General features: G+C 45.5%; 1 protein-coding gene and 1 long non-coding RNA gene across 3 annotated transcripts in view; one reads left to right on the top strand and one right to left on the bottom strand.

Moving 5' to 3' along the window:
* LOC134966364 (uncharacterized) overlaps positions 1-12,362 on the bottom strand; it is a 38,826-nt gene extending 26,464 nt beyond the window's left edge. Inside the window, exon 1 of one of the 2 annotated variants that reach the window (XR_010188630.1) lies at positions 12,044-12,362. This is a non-coding gene — a long non-coding RNA (uncharacterized LOC134966364). The remainder of the gene's footprint in view (positions 1-12,043) is intronic. The other variant, XR_010188631.1, reaches the window with a different exon arrangement.
* Positions 1-18,750, top strand: part of SCNN1D (sodium channel epithelial 1 subunit delta) — a 103,556-nt gene that overhangs the window by 56,492 nt on the left and 28,314 nt on the right. The window contains exons 4-6 of the mRNA XM_063943038.1: positions 845-951; positions 7,887-8,050; positions 10,866-10,964. Coding sequence (XP_063799108.1) covers positions 845-951; positions 7,887-8,050; positions 10,866-10,964 — 370 coding nt within the window. The remainder of the gene's footprint in view (positions 1-844; positions 952-7,886; positions 8,051-10,865; positions 10,965-18,750) is intronic.

Raw genomic sequence — 18,750 nt, 5'->3', positions numbered from 1 at the left:
TTCATAATAGTTATTTCCACTTATCGAAATAAGTAGCTTCAAATATTTCTTGTATACTGAAGTGTCACACCACAGAGAATTTGGGATAAAATTGCTCTGGACCAGCGGTATGGGCTATGTGATAATTTGTCAGGTACTGTATTTATACAATAACCCATAGTGGAAGTGGCAACTAGATTTATCATTTAAACTAATATATATGCCTTCTCAGAAAGAGCAGAACCTGGTAAAAGGGCCCATGGAAAGACGTCTTAATTGTACCTAGGTTATTCTGATAAACCAAAATACAAGATGACAATGAAAATAATTGATTGTGCCTTAATTGTGGCCTGTAGGGAAAAAGGGCCATCTCATATAGCAGATTTTTGGTGGGAGGCACTATCAACTGGGTTTTCAGGTCAGTGCATTTTTCCCATCTATTGGGGGAGATGCATCAACGCTTTAGGAGAGATAAAGTATCAACATTACAGCTTCTGTCATATTTCAAGTCTGAAAAATTACAATTAAAAGTTGATTGGTTGGTACTTTCTCTCTCTCTCCACATTATCTCTCTCCAAGCTTTGAAACATCTCTCCCATTATCATTATCGGCCATCTAATAACCCAATGGATACAAATGACTAGGATAAATATTTTCCAACTTCTGTATAACCTATTGGGTCTTCCAAGAAAGCACAGACTTTACAGCATTGATGAACATCAAGTCACGTGGGTCTCCTCTTTTTTATTTCAGAATTATGAGACCCTACTATATGTTTTGCACTGGGACTTATTGCTGTTTTCTTTTGTCTCTATACATAATATTTATTTATTTATCTTATGTAATAATATTATTTTCCCAACAGAGAGTACACACATTTCCATCACCCAACCTATGGAGCCTGCTTTACTATTAAAGCTAACCAAAATACCAGTAGCTTTGGGATGACAGTTAAAACTGGCAAGCAGAATGGTAAGTGCTCCAATGAGGATGGGGGAAGGGGGGGGGGGGGGGGGGGGAGCTCTTTACAATAAAAACATAAGAGACATAGAATTTGACACAGATATGAACCTCTTGTCCCAACTAGCCTGCCTTTTTTTTTACCTTTTGGTAACTTCAACCCTATCTGTTCCTTAGTACTTTGTAAGGATACAATGATGCCTATCACAAACATGTTTAGACTCAACCACCTCTGATGGGAGGCTATTCCACTTATCCACTACCCTTTCTCTTAAGCAGTTTTTACTGATATTTCCCCTGAACTTTCCTCCCTCCAATCTCAGTGCATGTCCTCGTGTTCTAATACTTCTCTTCCTTTGAAAAATGTTTCTCTCCAGTACCTTGATAAAACCCTTCATATATCTGAAAGCTTCTATCATGCCATTCCCCCCCCCCCTCCACACACACCCTGGTTTCCCTTCTCTGCTCCAAATTATACATATTAAGATATTTTAGTCTTTATCTTTAAGTTTTGTGATGTACAGTAGGTCATGAACCATTTTAGTTCCCCTCCTTTGTACAGTCTGTAATGTATTTATATCCTTCTGGAGATATGGTCTCCCGAACTGAACACTGTATTCTAGATGAGGCCGTACCAATGACCTTTACAGTGACATTATTACCTTTTGTTTCTTGCTACTGATTCATCCCCCTATTCAACCAAGCATCTGAAATGCCATCCTCATTTCTTTTTTACATTGCTTACCTGTATTCAAGTCATCTGAAATAGTGACTCCTAAATTCCTTTCCTCCTCTGTAGTTTCCATCATAGTGCCTTGATACTATATTTAGCTTTTGGGTTTTTGAGACCCAAGTGCATAATTTAGCATTTTGTTTACATTTATCTGTAGTTGCCACATTCTTACCCATTCATTTAGTCTACCTAGATCCTCAATCATTTGTTTTACCTCTCCGGTTGTGTCTATACTGTTGCATACCTTTGTGTCATCTGAAAAAAATATATGTTATGGTAAGAAGTTACCATTGATAACGGTATTTCTCCTATGTCCACAGGTTTCCACAGGATAACAATGGGATATGATGGAGCGACAGCAGATTGGCACCACACGATCACAAGCTTTCAGTCCTCCCAGGATGCAACGGGCTCGTCCATATATACCCGCCCACTGGCTCAGGCAAATCAGTTGTATTCCAAAGCATTTAGGCAGGAGCATTATGTAGAACCCTATTCAGGCGAGAAGAACATACATGCACACCCTTCCATGCAAGAGGGAAGAGGTTAGTGAGTATAAAGATTCTCAAATCAGGTGCATCAGGGTGGGATCCCTGTGGAAATACCGTTATCAATGGTAAGTTCTTACCATAACGTATATTTCTCCGGCAGGGTCCACAGGTTATCCACAGAATAACAATGGGATTTCCCAAACCAATTTTTAGTGGTGGGGACGCTCCTGATTGGACAGGAGAACCTTACGCCCGAATTCAGTGTCATGAGAGGCAAAAGTATCCAAGGCATAATGTCTAAGACCATATGGCTGCCTTACATATCTGTTCTGCTGAATCACCATGTTGTGCTGCCCATGAAGGACCTACCTTACGTGTAGAGTGAGCAGAGACATTAGCTGGAACAGGGAGACCAGCTCGAGAATATGCTTCTGAAATCGTCATTCGAAGCCATCTCGCCAGTGTCGGTTTAGTAGCAGGCCATCCCCTCTTGTGAAATCCATAGAGAATGAAGAGACAATCTGTCTTTCTGATGGCACTGGTATGATCCACGTAGATTCTTAATGCACGGACTACGTCCAGTGACGCTTCTCCCGCAGAAAGTCCCGATACCTGAAAAGCCGGGACTACAATTTCTTCGTTAAGGTGAAACTTAGAGACCACCTTAGGAAGATAACCAGACCTAGTTCTGAGAACTGCTTTATCTGGATAAAAAATCAGAAAAGGAGATTTACATGACAGCGCTCCTAAATCTGATACTCCTCTAGCTGATGTCATAGTCAGTAGACAGAGAACTTTAGCTGTTAACCATTTAAGATCCACTTTATTAAGTGGTTCAAACGAAGCACCCTGAAGGGCTTTGAGGACCAGACTTCAATCCCAACGTACTGCAGGAGGAACAAAAGGTGGTTGAATGCGCAGCATTCCCTGGAAAAAAGTATGCGCATCCTGTAAAGTGGCAATTTTCTTTTGGAACCATACAATCACTGCTGATATTTGAACTCTCAAGGAAGCCACCTTCAAACATTTATCCATTCCTGCCTGAAGGAAATCTTAGATTCTGGATACTCTGAAAGATTTTGGGTCCATACTTCTTTCACTGAACCAATGAATATAGGCTTGCCATATTCGGTGATAAATGCGAGCTGAGGAGGGTTTCCTTGCTCTGAGCATAGTTTGAATTACCTGTTATGAAAAACCTCTTGACTTCAGGATAGAGGTTTCAACAGCCACGCCGTCAAAGACAGCCGATCCAGATGCCTGTGATAGCAAGGACCCTGCATCAGTAGATCTGGACGTTGAAGGAGCAGAATTGGAGCCTCCATCGACATCCTTTGTAGATCTATGTACCAATGCCTTCTGGGCCAAGCCGGAGCTATTAGAATCATGGCACCCTTTGCTTGCTTTATTTTCCTCACCACCCTGGTTAGCAGGATGATCGGAGGAAACACATAGGCCAGATGAAAGTCCCATTTCACTGACAGTGCGTCCACAAGGATCGCTCCGGGATCCTTTGTTCTTGACCCGTATGCCGGAACTTTGTTGTTCAGAAGGGATGCCATGAAATCTATCTCTGGCAAACCCCACTTGTTTACTAGAGTCTGAAATACTTCCGGGTGTAGAGCCCATTCGCTCGCTTGAATGATGTGTCGACTGAGAAAGTCCGCTTCCCAGTTTAGGATTCCTGGAACGAACACTGCGGACAATGCTGGAAGACGAGGTTCTGCCCACTTTAGTATGTGACTTAACTCCATCATTGCTTTTTGGCTGCGAGTTGCTCCCTGATGGTTGAGGTACACTACTGCTGTTGCATTGTCCGAACGGATCTGGACTGGTTTTCCTTGCAGAATGTCCTTTGCCTGAATTAGTGCCATGTATATGGCCCGGAGTTCCAACAGATTTATTGGCAGGCGACTTTCTTCTGTGGTCCATTGTCCCTGGAACTATAATCTTCTGGACATTGCTCCCCAGCCCTATAGACTGGCATCCGTTGTTAGGATCTCCCAATCTGATATCCAAAAGGGTCTCCCCTTGTCTAAATGTGATGTCTGTAGCCACCAGGCTAATGACCTTTTTACCTTTACTGGAAGTACCATCATTTGTTTCTTTATTGTCTGATGTACTCCATTCCATCTGGTCAGAATCAGATGCTGCAGAAGTCTTGAGTGGAATAGTGTATATTCCACCATGTCGAATGTTGACACCATCAAACCCATCACTCGCATTGCTGTGTGAATTGATATTGTCTGACTGTGTAACAATTCCTGAGTCATTAACTGCACCTTGGATATCTTTTCCCGAGGTAAAAATATTCTCTGCAGTCTTGAATCCAATACAGTCCCCAAGTGAATCATCCATTGTGACGGAATCAGAGACAACTTTGCCCAATTTATGAGCCATCCGTGTTTCTGTAAACAAGTTATTGTCTGTTGGAGATGGCTCAAGAGCAATTCCTGGGATTGTGCCAGGATCAAAAGATCGTCGAGCTATGAAAAATTCCTTATCCCCTGCTTGCGGAGATAAGCTGCCATAACCATCATAATCTTGGTAAATACTCTGGGGGCTGTGGCTAACCCAAAGGGTAAGGCCTGGAACTGAAAATGTTGCTGGAGGATGGCGAACCTGAGATAACACTGATGGGACAATGATATGGGAACATGCAGGTAAGCATCCTGTATATCCAGAGATACCATGTAATCCCCTGGTTCCATGGCCAAAACTAGGGAGCACAACGTCTCCATGTGGAACCGTGGTACCCAATGAATTTGTTCAACATTTTGAGATTGAGAATTGGCCGGAATGACACATTTGGTTTCTGAACCAAAAACAGGTTGGATTAAAAACCCTGTCCCCATTGTGCCGGGGGCACTGGAATAATTACTCCGGACTGAAGCAATTTCTGAACTGCTTCTTGCAGGGCTCTGGCCTTCGCCTCTATATGAGACGGACTGGTGCAGAAAAACCTTGAAAGGGAAAACATAACCCAGAGATACCGCTTCTTGCACCCAAGCATCTGTTGTCGACTGCTGCCATATGTGTGCAAACTGAAGAAGTCGGCCCCCTACCCTGGGGTCCCCCAGGAGGAGACCCGCACCATCAAGCTGATGGTTTCTGTTCTGGTTTGGAATCTGGCCCTCTGGTGGCTCATTGCTTCTTTGCTTTACCAACCTTATTGTACTGGGGCTGCTTAGAATATTTTTTGCCTTTTGTTTTACCTTGCCACTGAAATGACCGGAACCCCGAACCCCTAGGCCTAGGGTTATCACTGGCAGGAAACCTGACCTTCTTGGATTCTGCTTCCGACTCCAGAATATCTGTCAATTCCTTACCAAAGAGAATATTCCCAACAAAAGGCAAAGATTCCAGAACCTTCTTGGATTCTGGATCAGCTTTCCATGTAAGTAGCCAAATTGCTCTGCGAGCAGCTACCATTAAGGCTGACACTTTGGATGACATAATACCCATATCCATTGCTGCTTCTTCTAAGAATACCACAGCCTGCTTCATGTGAGCTATATGGGATTCCTGCTTCCTAGTAGGTGCTGAAAGCCCATTTTCCAGTTTGTCAGCCCATTCAGCTACCGCCTTTGCCATCCAGGCTGACGCCATAGCTGGCCTTATGACTGCCCCTGACAGAGAAAATATGGTTTTCAAAAACCCATCCACTCTTCTGTCTGTGACATAATTTAATGATGCTGATGGTAAAGGCAAAATAGATTTTCGCGCTAAACGAATTACGTGCGTATCCACCTTAGGAGGCACTTCTCTTTTTAAACAGTCCCCATGTTGTGAGTGTTGGTGTTACTGTTAATGTAACCTCGTCACCTTTGCCGCTCTTAGACATGATAAATAATCAGCTTTTCACAGTATACTACACAATCTGTGACTGTAATCATCACTTTACTATATTTAAAGTGATATCAATCTGACCTCAACCCAAGCACCAGCATTGAGGCTCAGAAAAAAGCACTGGCAAACATATATAAAGTCAGCAATCACACTAGCAGTCAGTCACATGTTATATATTAGTCATATGAGCATATTATCAACTACGAACACATTTCAAAGTATGTAGGAGTACATTTACTGAATTCTATTCTATACAGTTTATTTAACGTATTCAGACGCATTGCGAAGAAAACCACAGTAATGTACACAGGCTCATATGCAACAGGCACTAAAGTTAACTATTCATACTGACACATTTAGATAGAATTTTAGTGCTGTATAACCCATACTCCAGTAGAGTGGGATACAGGGAGACTCACCCCACTTCCAGGATCGATCAATACGTTCACGAACGCTGAGTGGATCCAGACGCTACTAGTGTACACTGCCACTCCAGGAACTTTTAGTGGACACAGACGCTCAGTGAACGCTGTCTCCTCGCGGTAACACTTAGTGTACACAGACGCAGCAGCCTATGCTGCGACTGAGACCCCTCATGGTAGCATATGAGACGGAAGTAAGGCAACAGTTCATGGCGGGAGACTCGTGGAAACTGGTCATGAACTGGGAGGAGGGGCGACCAGGAGAGCGTCTGACTCCCCACCGCTGACATCAACCCTAGGAATCGCAGCCTCATACTATTCTTGGTGCCTTATGATCCCTAAAGCCTAGCGCTGGAGCACCCGTGGTGGCGGCACGCCAGATACTGTTTTGTAGTCTCCTCCCAATACAGTACGGCTGTGTCTGTATTCCCCTTCTAAGCATAACCGATGCCTTACCTTCTCCCCGTGTCCGGCCACAGACTGGTAACGTCTGCTGGACCTGTTAGTTATATCCGACACAGGTGCCCGTCGAGACAGCACTTGTACCGTGGGTAAACGTTGTTGCGACCCGGTGGAGAGTTGTTAGAGCGACTGTTTCCGATATGCGTGTAAGACACTGTTAGGTAAGATCACTCAAAAACAATGTAGTAAGACTATAACAATAAAATAAGAAAGCTTAGGGCTGCCAAACACAGCAGCCCTGTGACCATGGTCCGGCTCCTGCCGCACCAAACAAAAAACTGATTTGCCTGAGCCAGTGGGCAGGGATATATGGACGAGCCCGTTGCATCTTTGGAGGACTGAAAGCTTGTGATCGTTTGGTGCCAATCCACTGTCGCTCCATCATATCCCATTGTTATCCTGTGGATAACCTGTGGACCCTGCCGGAGAAAACATTGTTTCCTTTCAATACCATTTAAAATGTCACCATAAAAGATATTAAAAAGCACTGGCCCAAGTCCAGATCCCTGGGGAACCTTATTGGTACCTTTCCCTCTTGTGACTGCACTCCATTTACTACAACTTTCTGTTTTCTATCCGCAACCAAGTTCTTATTCATGCGACCATCTTAGAATCCAAACCCACGGTTTTGAGTTTATGTAGCAGTCTGCGATGTGGGATCATGTCAAAAGCCTTACCAAACTGTGGATAAGCTACATCTATATTTTACCTTTAAATTTTCATAATTATATTTCAGATATAGATCTCTTTTGTACTCTATTTTGTTTCATTAATAAATATTCATTGGTATAGATAAGCATATGTAATTCATTAGTTTTTATGGACTGTTGTCATTGAAAACATACAAATCACAAAATAACCATATATTAAGTCTCATACAATTTGACTAATAATATAAAAAAATGTATGCTAGCTCTATTGTTTATAAATATAAGAGGTTTTGCTAAGAAGAAAACACTTAAGCACTATTTACTAACGCCTCACTTTTAGGACTAAGCATGACGGTTACAACAGACCAAACGAATAATATGCCAGTTATGTCAACAGCAGCAGGTGCTATGGTCCTGATTCACAATTCTGATCAGCCCCCTCTGGTGGAGCATGAAGGATTTGACATATTTCCAGGGACTGAGATATCAATAAGTATTAGGCAGGTCAGTGGGTTTGCAACTTACAATGATAAATTATATTTTCTGCCTGTAAGTATTTACATATATATCATGGTTTTGACAGCCACTAGTAAAGCATTCTGTTCAAATACCAACTCTTATAGCATAGGGGATGTTCTTCAGGATAAAGAATTTAATAATGATAACCTTACACAAAAATTATGTATTTCGTTTCTTTTCATGTATGCAGCATACTTTGTAGCTTGCATTTGTAATATTCGTTACTTCTCCCTGTAAAATTAGTTTAAAATGACTAAGCAAAATAACAAAGGAGACACGGTGACATCTGCAGGCTATATAAAGGTAGTATATGTCAATAACAAAATACCATTTATATGTATGCTCATAAACTCTTTATACTAAGGTAATCTTGTATTTCATAGAAAAACTACAGAATTAATGATTTTGAAAAATTGACAGTTTGCCTTCAAACCACATGGTATCCACATTAATGAGGGAATCTAGTGCTGTGTTTGTTTTGGAGTGGTACTCAGGGTAACGCAATCCCGACACCTTTTTTTGGGTGTAATTGTTTACTCTTATTACTAGTTCCAGAAACAGGAAGAAATCAGTGAACAAATGTATAAAATAAGCATCTGCTGTACACACTTATCCAGATGGGTGGGGTATGTGTGACCGATGGTTGAAGCTACTATCAGTGCAGGATTTCACACTAGCCACGCGAGGGACATGCCTAGTGGCGTCAACTGCTGGGTGCAGCACGTCAGGCAGGGTGAGTTCGGGGATAACATTTAGCCCTTACCCAAATGTAATGTGTGAAATTGAATGCTGCTGCAGCCGATCGGGAGTCGGCAAGCTGGTGTGGGTGGTCTGCTGCTGGCGGAATCCTGTCTGCGGCTGTGAGCGGTGGACGCACTCTGGCGGGTGGGGGTAGTGTTGGGGTGTCTTGTTTCTGCGGAGGTCTCTGTGCTGGCTGGGAGCACAGCCTGGGAGATCCGTGCTGCTGCTGTTTGCCTTGGCCCCCTCCTGCCAGTGCCCTTCTCACATTACAGGCTGCTGCTGCCTGGCAGTATTGGCCTCAGACCATCATCCCCGTCCCTGGCCTGGACTCCTCGACCGCCCCCTCCCCACTCTGCTCCTCTCAAGGCTCAGATGTGCCACCAGCGGGAAGGAGGAGGAGGAGGCTGCATGGTGGCTGAGCAGCCTGTGGCACTGAGACCTGGATCGGTGTGTGCACCTATACCATGAGAAGTGATATCTTGTAGTAAGTTATGTATAGATTCTAATCAGATTCTATAGGGAGAAGGTGCACATTCTATTCTATAGGGGGTATATTATATTCAGTTCTATAGCGGGCACATTATGGTCTATCCAGGGCCGGTTCCGGGGCTTCTGGCGCCCCGGGCGGCATTAGGGGGCGTGACTTCGTACAGGGGGCATGGTCATTTACGCCCCCTGTACAGACTGAAATGATGTGCGGTGCGCGATGACGTCATCGCGCACCGCACAGTAAAGGACCTCTCCACGAAGGGAAACTAGACGCGTACGCGTCTAGTTTCCCTTCCCAGGGGCAGCGACCAGCGGCAGCGGGGGGCACACAGCAGCAGCGGATCTTGCCCTGGTGCGGCGCCCTGCGCCCTCCGGAAGGCGGCGCCCCGGGCAAAAGTCCTGCTTGCCCGTGGCAAGATCCGCTACTGAGTCTATCCTATAGAGAAGGGAGCACATTATATTCTATTCCATAGTGGAGAGGGCACATTATATTCAATCCTATAGGGAGGGGGCCACGTTATATTCTATTCTATAGGGGGTACATTATTATTATTATTATTACATTTTATTTATAAGACGTCAGAAGTGTTTCGCAGCGCCGTACAAAGGACAGTACAGGGAGACAAAACTTAGCATTACAGTAAATAAATAACAAATAGAGTACAGGTAACATAGAGCACCACAATTCTCAAGACATATCATCGTACTACTAGGGGCTGGTGACCATCGATGGAGATGAGCCTTTTCCAGCAGGAGAAAAAGCGGGTATAGATGGTCGTTGCGTAGAGGAGAGCTGCTAGTGAAATGTGTCAAGAAGAGGGCTTAGATAACAAGAGGAAAGAGGGCCCTGCTCTGAAGAGCTAACAATCTAGTGGGAAGGGTCGACGACAGATGACATGAGGTGCAAGGTAGACTTATGGCAGTATGTAAGCAAAGCTGCGATGTTCAAGGCATGAGGCAGGGGACTGGAGGAGCGGCCGCAGGACTCGGTTAAGCGTCGGGAGGGTATGCTTTGATGAATATATTCTATACTATAGGGTGGAGGGCACATTATATTCTATATGGAAGGGGGCACATTATATTCTATACTATGGGGAGGAGAGAGACCCATCATACTCTATAGTACTATAGGAAGGGAGAAGCAAATTATAGTTTAAACTATAGGGAGGCACATATTTTATGCTTTGGGAGGGGGCACAAAATTAATGACTTTTTTGTGGGGGGAGGGGCGGCAAATAATGTTGGGCCTAGGGGCGGCCTGACTCCTAAATTCGCCTCTGGCTACTATAAATTGTGTATAAACATGTAACTGTAGGTGAGTACCAGGACCTTTTCTCTGAGTACACGCACCTTTAATCATAGCAAAAAGTTCACCAGGAAAGTTGCTTATTTTGGAAATATTTGACATAACTTTATATTAACTGGATACATCATTCTCTTAGTAATCTAGCACTATATTCTCTTTAATTGCATTACAAGACTGAAAATTAAAATGTTCTATTTTAATTTTTTACAATCTGCAATGTAGTTGTCTACAATTTAAAATCAATCACATTTACTTGCATTCAAGGATCAGGTGAACCGCTTAGGAGAACCATACAGTGCCTGCACAAACGATGAGAGTAAATTAGACTTCAGACTCCTGTACAATTCTTCTTATACGCTACAGGTGAGTTAAGAACCCATGTCAAAGCTTTCTGTGAGTGTACAGCTACTGGGGGTAATTCCAAGTTGATCGCAGCAGGATTTTTGTTAGCAATTGGGCAAAACCATGTGCACTGCAGGGGAGGCAGATATAACATGTGCAGAGAGAGTTAGATTTGGGTGGGGTGTGTTCAATCTGCAATCTAATTTGCAGTGTAAAAATAAAGCAGCCAGTATTTACCCTGCACAGAAATAAAATAACCCACCCAAATCTAACTCTCTCTGCACATGTTACATCTTCCTCCCCTGCAGTGCACATGGTTTTGCCCAATTTGCTATCAAAAATCCTGCTGCGATCAACTTGGAATTACCCCCACTGTTCAAACAGCCAGGGCTTAATTACACACTAAAAGGGAGCTCATCTGTTCTGCACAAAACCATGTACGTCTACAGGGAGTGCAATAACATCTCCCCCCCCCCCCCCCCCCTTATTTGCTTTACCTGACCCATGCTAAAAAGTTCTGCAGCGACTGCGTCCAAGGTACTTAACAAGATATGACTTTCTGTGTTTCCTATTCTCTCAGGAAACTGCCGACAATAGTGATATACAGTATGGTAGTTGCTGAAATCAATTTATTGGTCCATCACATGTTCATGTAAGGGGGGAGTTGTCTAGACTAGAAAAACAAATTCCTTAGCACACCATAATGGACAGCAAAAGGACATAAATCCCACGTGATAATAGTAATGCAGAGATAAATATGGTAAACCACTTTTCACGACAAGGTGTGTCAGCTCTGGTGGTCCTACGCTCCATGATAATAGCACCTACTTTGGGTCATACATTATGTATTTCTACATTGATCGCCAATTCACCTGTAGGCACCCCAACTTTCTCCAATATGGCACTACAAAGATCAGCATACCCTCCAACTACTGATCCTATCCATGCCTCTCAGAACAGTAAAACACATAATAGTAGTTGCTCAAATCAATCTATTGGTTTATAACGGGTGCATCTAAGAAAGGGGTTCATCTAGACTAGAAACAAAGAAATTTCCCCCGCACACATTAATTTACGAGTAAAAGAGACATATCTCCTACATCAGAGGCTGCCAAAACGTTGATCACGCTTTACCGGTAGCTCCCGGAGCTCCCGTGGGTAGATCGTGACCAACTTCAGTCATCTGCCGCCTCCCAGTGATTTGCAGCGTTCCCAGTGCTGCATTGCGCGGGTGTGCGGCCGATGTCTGACATCACACGTGACCCACACTGTGAGGAGCCTGTGTGCCGTTGGATGCAGTCAGCAGCGGCGGGAAGTGGAACTCCGGGAGCAGGCACAGCGTCACAGAGGGGAGCCAGCCAGCCTCTGAAGCAAGCCAGCCAGCTCCCAGCCAGCTTTTGAAGCCAGTCAGCCAGTGGGGACCCTCTGAAGCCAGACAGCCATCGTGTATTACAGTATGTTGCACAGCAGGCTGTTCTGGAGTGGGAGGTGGAGGTTATGCTGCACATGAGAGTATCTGCACAAGGGGTAGATCTGCACACAGGGGGAGGGGGTATTCTGCATGGGGAGGGGGGTTATTGCACAGAGGGGGACTCTCCACATGCGAAAGGGAGGGGGGATATGCATTACACATGGGGATGTTCTGCATAAAGGAGGGTACAGCACAGGGAGCTGTTCTGCATATATGGGGGTATAGCACTGTGAGGGCGAGGGGGGTATTCTGCACAAGGGGGAATCTGCAAAACATTGTGTTTATTAATAATAAAGTTATTTTTGTACTGTGGACATTACTATTGGTGTTGTTATTTAAGTTGTCATTATTAATGCTTTTCTTAAATGAGTGCGTTCTTATTGGTGTTGTTAATTGATGGCGTCATTATTAATGCTTTTTCTCTATCGTCCTAGTGGATGCTGGGGTTCCTGAAAGGACCATGGGGAATAGCGGCTCCGCAGGAGACAGGGCACAAAAAGTAAAGCTTTATGATCAGGTGGTGTGTACTGGCTCCTCCCCCTATGACCCTCCTCCAAGCCTCAGTTAGGTTTTTGTGCCCGTCCGAGAAGGGGGCAATCTAGGTGGCTCTCCTAAAGAGCTGCTTAGAAAAGTTTAGCTTAGGTTTTTTATTTTACAGTGAGTCCTGCTGGCAACAGGATCACTGCAACGAGGGACTTAGGGGAGAAGAAGTGAACTCACCTGCGTGCAGGATGGATTGGCTTCTTTGGCTACTGGACATTAGCTCCAGAGGGACGATCACAGGTACAGCCTGGATGGTCACCGGAGCCTCGCCGCCGGCCCCCTTGCAGATGCTGAAAAGAGAAGAAGGTCCAGAATCGGCGGCAGAAGACTCCTCAGTCTTCTTAAGGTAGCGCACAGCACTGCAGCTGTGCGCCATTGCTCTCAGCACACTTCACACGGCAGTCACTGAGGGTGCAGGGCGCTGGGGGGGGGGCGCCCTGGGAAGCAATGTAAACCTATTTTTTGGCATAAAATACCTCACATATAGCCTCCGGGGGCTATATGGAGATATTTAACCCCTGCCAGAATCCGTTAAAGAGCGGGAGACGAGCCCGCCGAAAAAGGGGCGGGGCCTATCTCCTCAGCACACAGCGCCATTTTCCTCACACAGCTCCGCTGGTCAGGAAGGCTCCCAGGCTCTCCCCTGCACTGCACTACAGAAACAGGGTAAAACAAGAGAGGGGGGGCAAAATTGTGGCAAAATTATATATATTAAAGCAGCTATATAGGGAGCACTTATTATAAGGCTATCCCTGTCATATATAGCGCTTTTGGTGTGTGCTGGCAAACTCTCCCTCTGTCTCCCCAAAGGGCTAGTGGGGTCCTGTCTTCTTTAAGAGCATTCCCTGTGTGTCTGCTGTGTGTCGGTACGTGTGTGTCGACATGTATGAGGACGATATTGGTGTGGAGGCGGAACAATTGCCAAATATGGGGATGTCACCCCCTAGGGAGTCGACACCAGAATGGATGGCTTTATTTATGGAATTACGGGATAGTGTCAACACGCTAAAGCAGTCGTTTGACGACATGAGACGGCCGGACAATCAATCAGCACCTGTCCAGGCGCCTCAAACACCGTCAGGGGCTGTAAAACGCCCGTTACCTCAGTCGGTCGACACGGACCCAGACACAGGCACTGATTCCAGTGGCGACGGTGACGAATCAACCGTATTTTCCAGTAGGGCCACACGTTATATGATTTTGGCAATGAAGGAGGCGTTACATATTGCTGATACTACAGGTACCACAAAACAGGGTACAGGTTGAGTATCCCTTATCCAAAATGCTTGGGACCAGAGGAATTTTGGATATGGGATTTTTCCGTATTTTGGAATAATTGCATACCATAATGAGATATCATGGTGATGGGTCCTAAATCTAAGCACAGAATGCATTTATGTTACATATACACCTTATACACACAGCCTGAAGGTAATTGTAGCTAATATTTTTTATAACTTTGTGCATTAAACAAAGTGTGTGTACATTCACACAATTCATTTATGTTCCATATACACCTTATACACACAGCCTGAAGGTCATTTAATACAACATTTTTAATAACTTTGTGTATTAAACAAAGTATGTGTACATTGAGCCATCAAAAAACAAATGTTTCACTATCTCACTCTCACACAAAAAAGTCCGTAATTCGGAATATTCCGTATTTCGGAATATTTGGATATGGGATACTCAACCTGTATTATGTGGGGTGTGAAAAAACTACCTATAGTTTTTCCTGAATCAGATGAATTAAATGAGGTGTGTGATGAAGCGTGGGTTGCCCCCGATAAAAAACTGCTAATTTCAAAGAAGTTATTGGCTTTATACCCTTTCCCGCCAGAGGTTAGGGCGCGCTGGGAAACACCTTCTAGGGTGGACAAGGCGCTCACACGCTTATCAAAACAAGTGGCGTTACCCTCTCCTGAGACGGCCGCACTTAAAGATCCAGCAGATAGGAGGATGGAAAATATCCAAAAAAGTATATACACACATACAGGTGTTATACTACGACCAGCTATAGCGACAGCCTGGATGTGCAGTGCTGGGGTAGCTTGGTCAGAGTCCCTGATTGAAAATATTGATACCCTGGATAGGGACAATGTTTTACTGTCTTTAGAGCAAATAAAGGATGCGTTTCTTTATATGCGTGATGCACAGAGGGATATTTGCACACTGGCATCACGGGTAAGTGCTATGTCCATTTCGGCCAGAAGAAGTTTATGGACGCGACAGTGGTCAGGTGATGCGGACTCAAAACGGCATATGGAAGTTTTGCCGTATAAAGGGGAGGAGTTATTTGGTGTTGGTCTATCGGATTTGGTGGCCACGGCTACAGCCGGGAAATCCACCTTTTTACCTCAAGTCACTCCCCAACAGAAAAAGACACCGACTTTTCAGCCGCAGCCCTTTCGTTCCTTTAAAAACAAGAGAGCAAAGGGATATTCATATCTGCCACGAGGCAGAGGAAAGGGGAAGAGACTGCAACAGGCAGCTCCTTTCCAGGAACAGAAGCCCTCCCCCGCTTCTACAAAAGCCTCAGCATGACGCTGGGGCTTCTCAAGCGGACTCGGGGGCGGTGGGGGGTCGTCTCAAGAATTTCAGCGCGCAGTGGGCTCACTCGCAGGTGGATCCCTGGATCCTGCAGATAATATCTCAGGGTTACAGGTTGGAACTAGAGACGTCTCCACCTCGCCGTTTCCTGAAGTCTGCTTTACCAACGTCCCCCTCCGACAGGGTGACGGTCTTGGAAGCCATTCACAAGCTGTACTCTCAGCAGGTGATAGTCAAGGTACCCCTTTTTACAACAAGGAAAGGGGTATTATTCCACTCTATTTGGGGTACCGAAGCCGGATGGCTCGGTAAGACCTATTCTAAATCTGAAATCCTTGAACCTGTACATAAAAAAGTTCAAGTTCAAGATGGAGTCACTCAGAGCGGTGATAGCGAACCTGGAAGAAGGGGACTTTATGGTATCCTTGGACATCAAGGATGCGTATCTCCACGTTCCAATTTACCCCTCACACCAGGGGTACCTCAGGTTCGTCGTACAGAACTGTCACTATCAGTTTCAGACGCTGCCGTTTGGATTGTCCACGGCACCTCGGGTCTTTACCAAGGTAATGGCCGAGATGATGATTCTTCTTCGAAGAAAAGGCGTATTAATTATCCCATACTTGGACGATCTCCTAATAAGGGCAAGGTCCAGAGAACAGCTAGAGATGGGACTAGCACTGTCTCAAGAAGTGCTAAAGCAGCACGGGTGGATTCTGAATATTCCAAAATCCCAGTTAATTCCGACAACACGTCTGCTGTTCTTAGGGATGATTCTGGACACGGTTCAGAAAAAGGTTTTTCTCCCGGAGGAAAAAGCCAAGGAGTTATCCGAACTTGTCAGGAACCTCCTAAAACCAGGAAAGGTGTCTGTACATCAATGCACAAGAGTCCTGGGAAAAATGGTGGCTTCTTACGAAGCAATTCCATTCGGCAGATTCCACGCAAGAGTTTTCCAGAGGGATCTGCTGGACAAATGGTCAGGGTCGCATCTTCAGATGCACCAGCGGATAACCCTGTCTCCAAGGACAAGGGTATCTCTTCTGTGGTGGTTGCAGAGTGCTCATCTATTGGAGGGCCGCAGATTCGGCATACAGGATTGGATCCTGGTGACCACGGACGCCAGCCTGAGAGGCTGGGGAGCAGTCACACAAGGAAGAAACTTCCACGGCGTGTGGTCGAGCCTGGAAACGTCTCTTCACATAAACATTCTGGAACTAAGAGCAATCTACAATGCTCTAAGCCAGGCAGAACCTCTGCTTCAAGGAAAACCGGTGTTGATCCAGTCGGACAACATCACGGCAGTCGCCCATGTAAACAGACAGGGAGGCACAAGAAGAAGGAGTGCAATGGCAGAAGCTGCAAGGATTCTTCGCTGGGCGGAGAATCATGTGATAGCACTGTCAGCAGTGTTCATCCCGGGAGTGGACAACTGGGAAGCAGACTTCCTCAGCAGACACGACCTTCACCCGGGAGAGTGGGGACTTCATCCAGAAGTTTTCCACATGCTTGTAACCCGTTGGGAAAGACCAATGGTGGACATGATGGCGTCTCGCCTCAACAAAAAACTGGACAGGTATTGCGCCAGGTCAAGAGATCCGCAGGCAATAGCTGTGGACGCGCTGGTAACGCCTTGGGTGTACCAGTCGGTGTATGTGTTTCCTCCTCTGCCTCTCATACCAAAAGTATTGAGAATTATACGGCAAAGAGGCGTAAGAACGATACTAGTGGCTCCGGATTGGCCAAGAAGGACTTGGTACCCGGAACTTCAAGAGATGATCACGGAGGATCCGTGGCCTCTACCTCTGAGAAGGGACCTGCTTCAGCAGGGTCCCTGTCTGTTTCAAGACTTACCGCGGCTGCGTTTGACGGCATGGCGGTTGAACGCCGGATCCTAAAGGGAAAAGGCATTCCGGAAGAAGTCATTCCTACCTTGATTAAAGCAAGGAAGGAAGTAACCGCGCAACATTATCACCGCATTTGGCGAAAATATGTTGCGTGGTGCGAGGATCGGAGTGCTCCGACGGAGGAATTTCAACTGGGTCGATTCCTACATTTCCTGCAATCAGGATTGTCTATGGGTCTCAAATTGGGATCTATTAAGGTTCAAATTTCGGCCCTGTCGATTTTCTTCCAGAAGAAATATCTCACATGGAAAGTGACCATGCTACTAGCCCTGGCTTCGGCCAGGAGAGTGTCAGAACTGGCAGCTTTATCTTACAAAAGCCCATATCTGATTTTCCATTCGGACAGGGCAGAACTGCGGACTCGTCCGCATTTTCTCCCTAAGGTGGTGTCAGCATTTCATCTGAACCAGCCTATTGTAGTGCCTGCGGCTACAAGCGACTTGGAGGACTCCAAGTTGTTGGACGTTGTCAGAGCTTTAAAAATATACATTTCAAGGACAGCTGGAGTCAGGAAATCTGACTCACTGTTTATACTATATGCTCCCAACAAGTTGGGCGCTCCTGCGTCTAAGCAGACTATTGCGCGCTGGATTTGTAGTACGATTCAGCTTGCACATTCTGTGGCAGGCCTGCCACAGCCAAAATCGGTAAATGCCCACTCCACAAGGAAGGTGGGTTCTTCTTGGGCGGCTGCCCGAGGGGTCTCGGCATTACAACTCTGCCGAGCGGCTACGTGGTCGGGGGAGAACACGTTTGTAAAATTCTACAAATTTGATACCCTGGCTAAGGAGGACCTGGAGTTCTCTCATTCGGTGCTGCAGAGTCATCCGCACTCTCCCGCCCGTTTGGGAGCTTTGGTATAATCCCCATGGTCCTTTCAGGAACCCCAGCATCCACTAGGACGATAGAGAAAATAAGAATTTACTTACCGATAATTCTATTTCTCGGAGTCCGTAGTGGATGCTGGGCGCCCATCCCAAGTGCGGATTATCTGCAATAATTGTACATAGTTATTGTTACCTAAATCGGGTTATTGTTGTAGGGAGCCATCTTTCAGAGGCTCCTCTGTTATCATACTGTTAACTGGGTTTAGATCACAGGTTGTACGGTGTGATTGGTGTGGCTGGTATGAGTCTTACCCGGGATTCATAAATCCTTCCTTATTGTGTACGCTCGTCCGGGCACAGTATCCTAACTGAGGCTTGGAGGAGGGTCATAGGGGGAGGAGCCAGTACACACCACCTGATCATAAAGCTTTACTTTTTGTGCCCTGTCTCCTGCGGAGCCGCTATTCCCCATGGTCCTTTCAGGAACCCCAGCATCCACTACGGAC

The sequence above is a fragment of the Pseudophryne corroboree genome, chromosome 10, assembly GCF_028390025.1.
Source record: "Pseudophryne corroboree isolate aPseCor3 chromosome 10, aPseCor3.hap2, whole genome shotgun sequence".
In the NCBI taxonomy this organism is placed as follows: domain Eukaryota; kingdom Metazoa; phylum Chordata; class Amphibia; order Anura; family Myobatrachidae; genus Pseudophryne; species Pseudophryne corroboree.
Note: the sequence above shows the minus strand (reverse complement) of the source record. Positions and strands in the feature narration are given on the sequence as shown.